General features: G+C 39.6%; 1 protein-coding gene across 2 annotated transcripts in view; it reads right to left on the bottom strand.

The window, feature by feature from the left end:
* VCL (vinculin) overlaps positions 1-15,838 on the bottom strand; it is a 126,801-nt gene that overhangs the window by 7,475 nt on the left and 103,488 nt on the right. The window contains exon 19 of one of the 2 annotated variants that reach the window (XM_073596757.1): positions 4,241-4,480. The exons of the other annotated variant lie outside the window; for it this stretch is intronic. Coding sequence (XP_073452858.1) covers positions 4,241-4,480 — 240 coding nt within the window. The remainder of the gene's footprint in view (positions 1-4,240; positions 4,481-15,838) is intronic. 2 annotated transcript variants of the gene reach the window in all.

Here is a 15,838-nt window from a genome sequence, read left to right as displayed (position 1 = left end):
GCAGGATACAAACAGCAGAGCCGTCCCACACACGTGTCACCCGCCAGACAGTGCGCTGTGGAGATTTTACAGGCTGCGGGTTAGTATCAGACACCACAGTGTAACATGCATCACTGACAACAATTAGTACACACCTGGAAGGAAGAATGTTAGCGTGAAAATGGTACAAAAGCTATCAAGGGCCCAAGTAACCCTATCCAAAGAGCAATGAAGACATGTTAAGCTCATTTTATGTACTTGACATTTATGCCAGTTTTAACATCATTGTTTTGCAAGAATTGTTTACATGACCAGATTTTTTTTTTTTTTTTTGTCATTCAGTAACAAGAGTTGAAATACATACTGTATTGCAGACCTGGTTTATACTCTAACATACCATAGTAAAAGGGTAAGCTACAGTGAGGGAAACAAGTATTTGATCCCCTGCTGATCTGGTATGATTGCCCACTGACAAAAACGATCAGTCTATAATTTTAATGACCGGTTTATTTTAACAGCGAGAGACAGAACAAAAATATCCAGAAAAACGCATTTCAAAAAAGTTATAAATTGATTTGCATTTTAATGAGTGAAATAAGTATTTGATCCCTTATCAAGCAGCAAGATTTCTGGCTCCCAGGTGTCTTCTATACAGGTAATGAGCTGAGATTAGGAGCACTCTTAAAGGGGGTGCTCCTAATCTCTGCATGTTACTTGTGTAAAAGACACCTGTCGACAGCAGCAATTAGATTCCAATCTCTCCACCATGGCCAAGACCAAAGAGCTGTCCAAGGATGTCAGGGAGAAGATTGCAGACCTACACAAGGCTGGAATGGGCTGCAAGACCATCGCCAAGCAGCTTGGTGAGAGACAACAGTTAGTGCAATTATTCACAAATGGAAGAAACACAAAATAACGGTCAAACTCCCTCACTCTGGGGCTCCATGCAAGATCTCACCTTGTGGAGTTCCAATAATCATGAGAACTGTGAGGTATCAGCCCAGAACTATATGGGAGAATCTTGTCAATGATCTCCAGGCAGCTGGGACCATAGTCACCAAGAAAACAATTGGTGACACAATAGGCAGTTAAGGACTGAAATCCTGCAGCGCCCGCAAGGTCCCCCCTGCTCAAGAAAGCACATGTACAGACCCGTCTAAAGTTTGTTAATGAACATCTGAATGATTCAGAGGAGAACTGGGTGAAAGTGTTGTGGCCAGATGAGACCAAAATTGAACTCTTTGGCATCAACTCAACTCGCCGTGTTTGGAGGAGGAGGAGGAATGCTGCCTATGACCCCCAAGAACATCATCCACACTGTCAAACATGGAGGTGAAAACATTATGCTTTGAGGGCGTTTTTCTACTAAGGGGACAGGACAACTTCACCACATCAAAGGGACGATGGACAGGGCCATGTACGGTCAAATCTTGGGCGAAAACCTCCTTCCCTCAGCCAGGGCATTGAAAATGGGTCATGGATGAGTATTCCAGCATGACAATGACCCAAAACATATTGCCAGGGCAGCCAAGGAGTGGCTCAAGGGAGGGGCCTAGCCAGTCTCCAGACCTTAATCCTATAGAAAAATATGTGGAGGGAGCTGAAGGTTCGAGTTACCAAACGTCAGCCTTGAGACCTTAATGACTTAGAAGGGATCTGAAAAGAGGAGTGGGACAAAATCCCTCCTGAGAGGTGTGCAAACCTGGTGGCCAACTACAAGAAGCCCCTGACCAGGGTTTTACCACCAAGTACGAATTCATGTTTTGCAAAGGGTTTAAATACTTATTTCACTCATTAAAATGCAAATCAATTTATAACATTTTTGAAATGCGTTTTTCTGGATATTTTTGTTATTGTGTCACTCACTGTTAAAATAAACCTACCATTACAATTCCAGACTGATCATTTCTTTATCAGTGGGCAAATGTACAAAACCAGCAGGGGAACAAATACTTTTTTCCCTCATTGTAGGTGACCACTTAGACGTTCCATTTATAACACCTATTTCCCATATAAACAGGAGGCTACTGTGCTTGTGTTGCATACGGTTTTAACAGCTGGCCACACTGAAGGATTCTGGGTAAACTTGCTTTAGGCCTTGTTCACATGGGCGTATGAATCCGTAACCCCGTGTAAAAGCACAGATGTTCTGTGCATTCAATTGGGGTGCAGCAGCTGAACAGATACAGATGCTGCTGCCCCTAATGTGATATTTCCACGGGTACACAACCCTGAAAGCACACTAATGGCAAATGGGGAACTTCATATGTTAAACTGTTACATTAAAGATTGGCTGTAACACAACCATTAAAGAATGCAATAGTATAACATGTAGGATATATGGCACCCAACAGCCCTAGTCTGATTATACAATAACTATCAAATACATGGTCTCTCTACATCTTCCTTAGGGTCATGAATGCCTTTGTACCTATTAAGTCTTTCTTATGTTGAGAAATATGCGATAACATTACATTGTATATTTTAAGGCAGCAATGCTGTCAAGTGTTATTTTACCATTGGGTAGACCGAACCAGATTATTTTGCCACAGTAGAACATTTTTCTCTTAAAATGGTCACTGTGACCAATAAGACATTTTCCTGACTAAAATATTAATAGCATGGTCCAATGCCGACACCTCCTCATTCTGTACACATCTGCTATGCTGCAGTAAGACGCTATCCTCTGGGGATGTGAGAATCCAATAACAGACCTATACATAGCCAGTGTACAGTCATCTCTAGCTGTCAGGCCTACACAGGAAGTAGAAACATCCATTATATAGCACATCTTACAGGCAGGATACAGATATAGTATATAGAGCAACCAGCAACTCTCAGCATTGGACTTTTTTAGAAAACAAAAATGCTCTGCTACTACCATCCAGGGCTACAGCAGGAAGGGCCAAGATATCCCTCTGATGTCGGCCCGGAGTCACGTGACTGCCATGCTGGCTGCTTAGCACCTCCCACTGTAGCCTTGGATTGTAGTAGCAGAGTGGCCGGAAGTCACATGACCAGCCTAAAGATAAATGGAAAAAAGGTATTTAGAGGCATCTTTTTAAACACTTAGAGTGAGTTACCGCCAGATAAAGGAGAGGGGCTACTAGGATATTTTGTAGAGTTTTTTTTTACTACAAATATCGACAGGAGGTATTGGGAGAGGGGAGGGGGGGGCAGAGACAGACATGGGAGCTGACAGGCAAGGAGGGAGTGAGGAGAGCTGCGGATGACAGAGGCACGTAAGCTGACTACCATAGTCAGGGCTCAGCACCATGATTAACGTGGTCAGCTGAAAGGGGGAGGGGGGCCACAGGAAGTGGCAGGATCAGCCAGGTTTTTTACAGCTTAGAAAGGGGCAGATTAGACAGCACAAGCGCTGTTTAATCTGCTATAAGGGAACAGGACTTTTTTTTAGGGTTACAAACACTTTAAGAAAATACATAGGCCATATGTGGATATTGTTCTTACATAATTGTAAATATGTTTTTAACTGAATTTCCATTTTTCAGGAACTGGCAGCATCTAGCTACCCAAATGATATGACTACTACTGGGGCAGAGGAGTTTTCTATATTCTGAATATATCTGTTTTATCTCACACCAGGTATTTCAGAGGGATAACCATTATAAAATGATACACTTCTAGTCAGTAATTCTAGTTTGTGGGATCAAATCTTCATATCTGTCATAATCGATCACATCAAGAGTCTTGGGGAGCCATGCAAAAAAAAAAAATGGTTAATTCATATTTTGCCAAATAAAACGGTTAAAAAGGCACATCAAAGGGTAAAGTGGATGGCTGAACAATTCTCATTGAGGGCTGGTCTGTTAGTATGAACTGGATGGAATGGAGATAGGATACTGGTTATCAGCATACGTAGGAAAACAGATTAGACAGACACATTCTAGCTATAATGCCCTTTAATTGCATCCAGTTCCAAGCTGCTGTATTCCATTTTGATGAGCATGATAATGTTGAATACTTGAATTAAATGATACTATCCCCTATATCCAACAGTTTATAAATATTACTAGACGGCTAACCCAACATATATATCTTGATACACAAAACATACACAAGCCAAAATCCACTGAGGAAGCCATTCATGGGCTCGCAGACACAAGCCAGCACAGGTAAACATTCAGCAAAACTATCAGCTTGGCGCAGACGGGAGGCGCAAACCGTGTCATTGATGGAGGGAGAGGGGTGGGATGCACATGGCACGGTGGAGGATGCATATTTTGTAACCATCGAATACCTTACTGGACCATTTGGTAGCTTCCCGGTGTAAAGACTGAGCTGCGGCCAGCATTGGCTGGTTCACAGGCTGCCCCTCAGGCACTAACAGCAGCTCTGGCTCATAATCATCTTCAACGTCAGAGGAGAGGACAAATTCTACTGACGCTTCCTCCTCCTCCTCTTCCTCACGCTCCTGCTCTACCTCAGACACAACGGCTTCTGTACCCTGCGGGGTAGCAGGAGCAGGGCTTCCAGGTGACTGGGAGGGCAGGGAGGGGTAAAGAAAGGGGGACAGGTTAGTATCAGAAGCAGGAGGTGGGAAAGGAGGGCAAAGGGCTGACTGCTCCAGAAGCCAAACCATATGACTACTTGGGTACATGTATTCACAGTTTTCTTTTTAGCGGTCTAATAAAACCATGATAATATAATTGAAACTTTAAACAATAGAAATAAATCACAATACACATTTATGAAATTCCAAAAAGTGAAGACTAAGATTTAAACTAAAACAATATATTAGTATTTAAAAGCAAAGCCCACCCAAATCGAAATGTGAATACACATTACAAGGTAAAATCACCACCCATCTTTTAAAGTGGAACTAAACCCTCCTCGACCTTACCGCCAATGAAGCTACCCTCTTAGCCTCTGTTTGCTCTGCAGTTACTATGGTGCTGCACATGTGATCATTATGACAATCAGCCATTTGATGCCTTGGCAGTCTGAATAAGAACATAAACACAAGTGACCATTCTCATTTACAGCATGCCTTGAATGTAACTTGTTTTGGGAAACTGCTAAATCTATCCCTTAAGTTCAGCTTTAATGTACCTCCTGTGGACTTCAATGTAAGTATTGTGTATAACCCAATTTTTAAGCTCTGGATAGCATAGGGAAGGGTTAGAAATCCTGCAGGTGTGGTGCTCTATCACAATCACAGGTTCATATTGCTGTCTGTGCCCTTGCTGAGATGTGTCCTGCCTGCAAGGGATGGTGAACACTGTCACAAAGATAGAAATTTATGGGAAATCCAAAGTTTTACAGTTATCAGTAAAATAAGAATAGAGGAAAATCCTCCAACAGCAAAGTATTTTCTAGTGACAGCTGAGTATAGTTTCCCTCACTAAGATTCTCTTTCTACCGGTTATTCATCTTTGGGATACAAGTGAGGGATAATCATCTCAATGGGACCCAGACAGCAAAAAAAAAAAAAAAAAAAAAAAAAAAAAGGGTGGTAAACCATTCCTATTTCTATCCAAGATTTTTATTATCACTTGTGATCAACCACAAAAGGTCAACTGATTGACAACTGATCACAAATAAGCAGTCTAGGATTTCAGATATACTATAGCATGGATTCATTATGTATGACTGCAGTACTAATAATAAAGGATTATAAAGAGCACAACAACAAAAATAGGAAAAACTAAGTTACATGAATAAATGATTAACCTGGGCAAGAATATTACAGCCGGTGTGACTTTAGTGTGTGGTGTAAGCCATAGATACAGCGCCTTGAAAAAGCATTCACACCCCTTGAAGTTTTCCACATTTTGTCACGTTACAGCCAAAAACTTAATTGTGATTGTATTTTATTGAGATTTTATGTGATAACCCAACATAACGTGGCACATAATTGTGAAGTGGAAGGAAAACGATCAACTTTTTTTTTTTTTTTTTACAAATAAATATGTGAAAAGTGTGGCGTGCATTTATATTCAGCTCCCGAGTCAATACTTTGTAGAACCACCTTTCGCTGCAATTACAGCTGCAAGTCTTTTTGGGGATGTCTCTACTAACTTTCCACATCTAGAGAGTGACATTTTTGCCAATTCTCCTTTGCAAAATAGCTCAACCTTTGTCAGATTGGATGGAGAGCGTCTGAACAGTCTTGTTAGATTCTCAGTTGTATTTATATCTGGACTTTGACTGGGCCATTCGAACACATGAATATGCTTTGATCTAAACCATTCCATTGTAGCTCTGGCTGTATGTTTAGGGTTGTTGTCCTGCTGGAAAGTGAACCTCCACCCCAGTCTCAAGTCTTTTGCAGACTCCAACAGGTTTTCTTCTCAGATTGCCCTCTATTTGGCTCCATCCATCTTCCCATCAACTCTGACCAGCTTCCCTGTCCCTACTGAAGAAAAGCATCCCCACAACATGACGCTGCCATCACCATGTTTTACCGTGGGGATGGTGTGTTCAGGGTGATGTGCAGTTAAGTTTTCCGCCACACATAGCGTTATGCTTTTAGGCCAAAAAGTAAAATTTTGGTATTTGGTATCTAACCAGATCACCTTCCACGTTTGCCGTGTCCCCCACATGGATTCTCGCTAACTGCAAACGGGACTTCTTATGGCTTTCTTCTGGCCTTTATGGAAGAGTGGCAAGATTTTTGGAATTCCACGACTAATAGTTGTCCTGTGGACAGACTCTCCCATCTGAGCTGTGGATCCCTGCAGCTCCTCCAGAGATACCATGGGCCTCTTGGCTGCTTCTCTGATTAATTCTCTCCTTGCTCGGCCTGTCAGTTTAGGTGGACGGCCATGTCTTGGTAGGTTTGCAGTTGTGCCATACTCTTTCCATTTTTGGATGATTGATTGAAAAGTGCTCCATGAGTTTAAAGCTTGGGATCATTTTTTATAACCCAAGCCTGCTTTAAACTTCTCCACAAATTTATCCCTGACCTGTCTGGTGTGTTCTTTGGCCTTCATGATGCCGTTTGTTAACTAAGGTTCTCTAACAAACCTCTGAGGGCTTCACAGAGCAAGCTGTATTTATACTGAGATTACATTACACACAGGTGGACTCATTTTACTAATTGGGTAACTTCTGAAGGCAATTGCACTAGAAATCCAGTTCCACTAGATTTTAGTTAGGGGTATCAGAGTAAAGGGGGCTGAATAAAAATGCACGCCACACTTTTCACATATTTGTTTGTAAACAATTTTGAAAAACATTTATCAATTTTCTCCGACTTCACAATTATGTGCTTTGGACATGAATTAATTTCTGGACAGCCGCACTCAGATAGCCTTGTTTATTTTGAAGGTGCACATCAAATACAAAAATCACAGCAGACAGGGAAGAGCTAACGTTTCGCACTATCGTTAGTGCTTACTCATAGCTGACAATCACACAAAAGGAAATCGGATAAATACTATTGTTAGGTATTGAAAACACATGTGGCTGAATAATTAGGTGGTGACTTTAACTCTTAATGAGCACTGATGTAAAAAAGGATCTATAATTAGCCACCATGGACAACACCTTCTGATAAAACAGACAGAGCAATTTCACATAGTCAACTGAAATAAAGAAGTAGTAGAAATGGATATATGAATAACGTATGAATAATGCGGGACGAGACCCGAATAGAGTCTCGTAAATAAATGTAAAAATAAAAACATATGAAAAATGTATGTGTAAATGAAAAAATAAAAATGAAAGTAATCTGTGAGTAAAAATATGTGTGTGTGTGTGTATATATATGTGTGTGTGTGTGTGAAAAATAAAAATGGAGAAATGTGAAAAAAAAATAGGTAAAAAAAAAACGTGTTTTATGTATATATACACATATATATCGAGTGAATAATGAAAAGTGCATGTATATGGGTAAAGACATAATATAATGAAAGAAACTATTAGTGTGTAATTTGAGTGGAATGCATATGGGTTGCTGCCGATAATATTGAATATTATGAAGTGAAATAAGGTAAAGTGAAAGTATAGTGATGAAGTGAAAATATGAAGATGTATAAAAATATTAAAAAAATATAAAAATGTAGACGTGAAAAATAAAATGTAGGGGTAATTGGATGCATTAATATGTACATTAGTAAGTACTAAAACCTGTAAGCCTAACGACTGCTAATTTAAAAGGAAGTAGATGTTGAAATTGATTGATAAAAAAATGGACAAGCAGTGTGTGTGTTTATCCATATCCATGAAAGGCATACTTTGTATCAACACAATTCACAATTATCCATATCCATAAAAGACATACATTGCATCAATACAATTCACAATAGTTAGTAATAAGTATCAAAATTCTATTAATGGTCTTACAAACATATTGGTAAACCAAACAGAAGACATAGCACTCACAATTATGTGCCACTTTGTGTTGGTTTATCACTTAAAAAGCCCAATAAAATACATTTACGTTTTTGGTTGTAACGTGACAAAATTTCAAGAGAGTCTCTCTCTCTCTGTGTCTGTCTAGGGGCGTTGACCTGCTGGAAGGTAAACCTCCGCCCCAGTCTCAAGTCTTTTGCAGACTCCAACAGGTTTCTCTCTCTATAAAAATTATAATATATATATATATATATATATATATATATATATATATATATACATACTTTTTCAAGGCACTGTGTATCTCTATACTGTATATGCAGTCATTTGGCATAAGGCCATAGACAAAAAGATCATGGAACTATGATTTTGGGTGGACTTGACTTTTAATGTATAATATATACTGTAAACACATTAAATACTTGCTTTGGGAAGCAATTTTGTTTACATTGTGAACAAAGATCTAGAAGACATTATTTCCAACCTTTTTCTTTAATGTATGCCAAATCTGTATGGCAGACATGTCAATGGGAAGAGCATGAATGTATTGCAACACCAACGTTTAGTCCCTCTGCATTGGTAGTAAAACATCGCAAAAGCAAAGCATTCGCTGATTGGACAAGATGGAGGGCACATCTTTACCGCCCGTCTCCACCTTGTCAAGAGAACGATTTGCAGTCATTGAGAAAATGCAAAGTGATCTCTGAATGTTGCCCGAGCCAAACAGCCAACCTTCTGTGAGAGAGCAACAGGGCAGCTGCTTGGCATGGGACCCAAAAGCTAGTCAAGATCACTGTAGTAGTGGTGTCTACTACAGCAATTTCCAGCTTCTAAAGGCATCCCACAGGAATGGTATACACAGTTACATTGGCAAAAAAAAAAATAACCATAACTGAAGTTAGTCTTAAGTACAATTGTATAAACCAATAAACATTACTGTGATTCCAATCAGAAGCTTTCATATCCATTTAAGTTTATTAATACCATTTAAATCGGTTTTCAGTTTAAATTTGGTTTCCAGCCAAGCTTTTGTCTACAAAACCCACTGTGCTCATGGTATGGAAAGCAAATAATTTAATAGCAAAAAGGGTATCTCACATTCTAATGTATGTTACTAATATTTACACATCTGCCTGAAAATGTGCTGCACTGATCAGGATGCCTACATCATAAAAAAAAAAATAACAAACATACTTAAACAAAGTGTCATGTACCAACAAATATATATAAAAAGAAAAAGCAGGTGAATAAATTTACACAAATCACTGTGCTTAAATATAAAATGTGCAACATACAAGAATGATAAATAATAAACCCAAAATAAATGAAATACACACATGAAACTGCCATGTGCCAACATTGGAATATGCAGAAGTGACTAACAAAGAATCCTAAGCCAAGATTTGTTTTCACAATACAGAACTTGGTTATTGTACCATCTCATTTATATGAAAAAGGTTAATCTCTCTTCACAGTCAAATCTGCAGAAGAAAAATACACTAGAGGATAAAAAGGGAAAAAAAAAAAAGACAAAAAAAGTTTGACAAAATGGAAAGAGGACAAAAGAAAAAAAAAAAAAAAAAAAAGGAGTGGGTGACTAGCTGTTGATAAATGCATTACTATCCCACTTCACATTTGAACAGTGAGGTGAAAACAAGCACAGCTCATAAATCCACTGAGTTTCCAGGTTGGATATTTCCCTCCTCTTTGGATTTCCCTCTTTAATGTGGGGTATATTTGACTATCCTGAAGAATAAACTTAAAGCTCATGTAGTCTTTCCAACGTATTGCAGGCCACAAGGGCAATACAATAGACTATGTTGGTAGAGGCACAGGTAATTTAGGATTTTATGGAATATGTCTGAGAGGTGGAAGTAGATGTAAAGGTACACCACTTTCACATTACCCAACTGATTTATTCAAGAGCATTTTTTACATGGAAAAATATCCTTTTAAATTATGGAAGAAGGACTGTTTAACTGGCTGATCCAGTATATTGGGAGCCATTTTTTAAAGAATGTTACTCCTTTGAAGATGACCATAAGTTTTCCTGGCAAAAAAGGGCCCAAAACCCTGCAATTCTTAAAAATTGGCCAATATTTCCCTAAAATATATTTGATAGCAAAACGCTGGCTGGAAAAAATTGTGGTCATGGACCATAAAATTGTATTTGATTTTGATCTTATTTTTTACATCTTTTTAAACCAAAAATGTATCTCTACTCAATGTGTGTGCTTGGGAGATAACCGGATCCAAACTCTCTCCCTCATAACTTTTCTTCTCAACAAATCTTTCCTCAAGTACCCCTGCTTGGACATTGAAGTCCTTTATCCTAGAGCAATTCTGCTTCAGCCGTAAAAATTGGCTAGGTGGCACCGATTACAGCCATGATTGATAACTAAGGATATAAACTAATTGTGATCCATGGGGTTTAAAAAAAAGTACTAGTAAGGATTTTATTATTCTCCATGGATATTTTAAGATTCCAAAAAAAATTATCTCCTTAGTACTTACCTCATAGCGAACGGTTATAACACGACAGAATTCAATTCACTCATATACAGTACATGGCCATGGGGTTTATGGTATGGTGGAGGACATTTTAGAAGTCAATTTTTTGCATGTTATGCAACATATTACAATTATGAATTTTTAGTTTATTATCAAATCATTGGCTTCTAATGTAGCATATTTCACATTTAATCACAGTGATCTGTATTATTGATTCACTTGCAGTAATTTCATAATTTTTATATATTTATGATGGCACATGGCATTTTGTATATTTCGTGAGTTTTGGGTTGATTACTAATTTCAGTCAAGTTGCACGTTTTAGATTTATTTTTTCTTATTTCTTTATTTAGATGTCACAAAGCAGACAGTTGATTTAGGCATAAACAAAACATACAGTGACATTTTCTAATAAAAAATGTAAAAGACAAAAATACAATAGTAAAATCAGTAATGCAAAGAGATAAACACTATAATATATGGGGTACAAAGTAAAAACAGAAAGGAAGTATGTCCTGTTATCCAAGTTCAACCGTCACAAGGTAATAAAAAGTCTTGTTTCAATATTGTAAATGTTTATAGTGGAATGTTCATATGATAGTTTAGAGTTGAAAGTGCAAATAAGGTGGGAAAATGTTATTACAAAGCAGAGAAATTAAAACCACAGAACTATTTTTTTTTAAATTAAAATTAAGAATGTTTAAAAAAAAAAAAAAAAAAAAAAAGCAGATAAAGGTAGGAACCTAAATAGAGAAAAAGGAGGACACTAAGAAACTACTACTTGTGGGAGACAATGGGGAGATTAGCTTTGTCGCCATTATATAAAATTTCCAGAATTAGTTCAAGAGACTGTGGACTGAGCCTTAGTCATAGAAGATATGAGACAGTAATTGTAAAATAGCTACAAGGACTCCATGTGTGTCTGCATTTTTCTTCAGTGTTATGAAGGGTAGAGGCAAAATCTTCCATAAAGAAAGATATCAATTACCTTAGAGTACCAAAGTTCTATAGTGGGTGGTTGTTCTATTCCAAATGGAATGCATGACTTCACTTCATTCAACATATGGATTTTACATAGATATAGATATTACATAATTTCTATTATATATTTTGTATAGAGTTTCAATTTATTTATCCACAAGCTCAGTTTCATACATCTTTTTCATGTTACTATTATTACTGAGATGATGACTCAATCAAAGTAATAGAGCAGAGGGAGAGCTTAAAGGGGTTGTAAAGGTAATTTTTTTATTTTTTAAAAATAACAAACATGTTATACTTACCTTCACTGTGCAGCTCATTCTGCACAGAGTGGCCCCGAACCTGCTTTTCTGGGGTCCCTCGGCGGCTGTTTCAGCTCCTCCCCGCAAGAACTAACCACCTCAATGTGAGCTCCCTCGGCGGCTATAGCCGCTCGCTGTATCACTCGGCCCCGCCCCCCCAGCGCGCCGCGTCATTGGATGTGATTGACAGCAGCGCGAGCCAATGGCTGCGCTGCTTCCAATCCATCCACTGTAGCCAATCAGCGGCCAGGCTGAGCAGCGGAATGGATGTCGGGAACGAGCAGCCGACTTTCGAGGGGTCAGGTAAGTAAAACGGGGGGGCTGGGGGCGGCGGTATTGTCAGTAGTTTTTTCACCTTAATGCATAGAATGCATTAAGGTGAAAAATTTTTTACCTTTACAACCCCTTTAAGTACTAATCAAAAAAGATCATGTGACCAAATGTCTAAAGTTTTGGTTAAAGTGAGAGGTCCTGCGAAAAGCCTGCAGTGATATTCTCTCTAGGAAACATATTTCAGCCCTGCTTTTATTCTGTATCCATCTCACCAAGACTTGAAGCCTTATGGGACAATTGTCATAAAAGACAAGCAGAAGCTGCCATTGCAGACCTCATTTAGAAAATACTAGCTGTCTGTCATTCTACTTGCCTGCTTAAGTACTTTAGTTCGAATAAACTGGAGCAAGAATGCAGATTTTACTAACCTGATATGCTTTTTTACTTTGAGTCATTGATTTAGCCAGTGACTCAAAACAAACAGCCAGGTAACAATTATTCAGGTGGTCTGAAATGGCAGCCAATGTATTTTTTTCCAAAGACAGGTCTACTTTAAAGATATGCAGTAAGCCATTGAGACTGGTGTCAGTTTACTGGGAACCAGATTCCAACTGCAGGACTATACCCTGCCAACCGGTCATTCAGTCACCTTGATTGTACACCTTGTATTGGCGGTGGTGGTGGGGGGTGTTTGTTGGAGATGGCAGTTAGCAAGACATAGTGCTGAAATGAGACCTCCAGTAAAATAGCAAAATTAGGTTTAGAGAGGCATAATACGTAGGGTTCTTTTGCTAATAAAGTTGATAAAAGTATACTGCAATATATAAATAAATGATAAGCTCCGCGCTCAGGACAATACGGGTTGCAGCCCCCCCGTGGGTTCCCAAGAGAACTTAAAATTTATAAAAAGTGTGAGGATGGGGTGGTTAGCGCTACCCTAAAAATGTGTGTGTACCCTCCTGGTACACACACATTTTTAGGGTAGCGCCAACCACCCCATCCTCACACTTTTATACTGCAATATATGCCTGCTTTACATCCAATCATTGCACACTTTGTTATACGCAAACTTACACCTATAAACAATGTACCAACAATGTACAATACAAATGTAATGCATGTAAAACACAACATGCCACTAGGAAAATAAAATGAAAGTTTATGGGGCACCGTAACCCATAGCAAATGTACAGCTTTAATCACAAAGACAGCTAATGAAAGAAACTGCAAAACGGTATATACTGTTAAACATTAAAATTTGGGAATTGAATAGCTGTATACACTACATTTAGTTCTAAGGCTGGGTTCACACCATTGCGAGCTGGATGCAGGTTCTGCCTATCCAATTCGTAATAGCAGGAGATTTCAACTGGCTCTCTAAGGAGCCGGTTCACATATCTCTGCTGCGGCTCCGATGCAAATTTGTGCATGAGTCCTGTGCATCTTTTGGTCTGTTTCAGGTCTGAATTCAGCCAAAAATTCGGGCTGAAATCGGACCTGAAACGGTAAACCATGAAGCACCGGACCCCTGCTGGGAGTCGCATGCGGCAATGGTGTGAACCCAGCCCTAAAGTAAAGAAAAATTCAAAGTGTATCAGTAAGCCAAAGCTTTTTGTTTTGTATTAAGTGGTGAAGGGTTAGAATCTCAGTTAAAGTGGAACTTTACCCATAACAACTTGAGAACAAACAGACTACTTTCAATTTGAGGTTCTTTTCAGAGGTTTTAGCACTAAAAATAGCACCTGAAAAGCACCTCTCCAGTGTGAGAGCCCAAGTGCTTTCACACTGGGGCGGTGCACTTGCAGGATGGGAAAAAGTCCTGCAAGCAGCATCTTTGGGGCGGTGCGGGAGTGGTGTATACACTGCTCCTAAACTGTCCCTGCCATGAAATCAATGGGCAGCACTGCTGAAGCGCCTGCAAAGCGCTTTGGCAGCAATGCTTTTCGGCGCTTTTAACCCCTTCTTTGGGGTTTAAAGCGCCCTGCTCTCGCCCGCACCGCCGCTAAAACGAGCGGCACTTTCCTGCTAGCACGGAGCAGTGTTCAGTGTGAAAGGGGTCGAATGTTCTTTACCAAAAAAAAAAAAACACTTTCCACTTTAAATATGCAACCGAATTTAGTGTGTGCTGTAAATTGCCTCCAGTATTATTTCTTCTTGCTGGAGGCTGCCATTTTTCTGAAGCCCAGAGCCCCTGAACAGCAGTAAATCTTTAGGCTGTCAGCAGATAGGCCTCTACAAATTCGGCACAGTACTTAAAAATAGAGAGCAACTGAGCATGTGCAGAGCAGGGCGAGACAGTGTATTACTTGATTTTTAATAGTATAAGCACTTTAATGTTTTACATAGCTATTCCTAATAAAAAAAGAGCAAACTTGACGTGATCTAGCAGGAGTTTTTTGACTAAAGTTCCACTTTTTAGACACCAAGTTTTTATTGCTGTCTTGTCCCCACTGGGAAGATTCTCTCTCAATTTCTCCTAGCGACAACTGGGACTGGGACAGAAAGTGATGTAAAATCAAATTTTTAAGATTGCACATCTGCCATAAGAGGGACATACTCCTAAGTTTTTTTTAACCATTTCCTAGTCTACTCAAAACTTAACAAGATACATTTAAAACAGGTCAAAAGGAAATCGTAATGGACCAGCACAAATAATACTCTAGTTTTAAAGCATCATACATAAAATTCACATAATCGGAGATGTGAAAAGGCTGCTGACCTACATCTTCAGAGGAAAGAAACTGACTTTTTAGCCAGCCTAGAATAACAACCTTTATCACCATAGAATGTGCTCCATTTCACTGAAGGTCATTCATTGAAGTCTACCATAGAATGAAGATGGAATTAGTCAGGGCCGTCTTTAATACTGATTGGACCCTGGGCAAACATTTTTTTGGGCCCCACCATGCAAATTTTCTCTCCACCCAAACAATCCAAAAAACAAACACACACGTAAACTTTTGTACTTAATTGTTTTGTAATTGTACTGTCTGCCCTCATGTAAAGCGCTGCACAAACTGTCGACGCTATATAAATCCTGTACAATAATAATGATGATTGGGGGATAGAGGAGTTCAGGGTGATGGGGGGGGGGGGGGGGGGATAGAGGAGTCCAGGGTGATGGGGGGGGGGGGGGGAATAGGGGAGTCCAGGATGATGGGGGGGGGGGGGGAATAGGGGAGTCCAGGATGATGGGGGGAAGGGGGAGATGGAGTCCAGGATGACACACAGGGATTGGGAGTGTGTACTGTGAGGTGTTTGAATCATACAGGGCAAAGAAAAAAAATCAGCACAAGGGGCAGTACTTGCATATTCTCCCCCCCCCTCCCCCAAAGTAACCATCTATTGGTCACCTCTGCGCCCTCCATCCACAGCTCACCTCTGTACCCGTCCCTCCATCCCCAGCTCACCTCTGTACCCGCCCCTCCATCCCCAGCTCACCTCTGTACCCGCCCCTCCATCCACAGCTCACC

Source organism: Aquarana catesbeiana, linkage group LG08 (assembly GCF_042186555.1).
Source record: "Aquarana catesbeiana isolate 2022-GZ linkage group LG08, ASM4218655v1, whole genome shotgun sequence".
Taxonomy (NCBI): Eukaryota; Metazoa; Chordata; class Amphibia; order Anura; family Ranidae; genus Aquarana; species Aquarana catesbeiana.
This window is presented reverse-complemented; position numbering and strand designations above follow the sequence as displayed.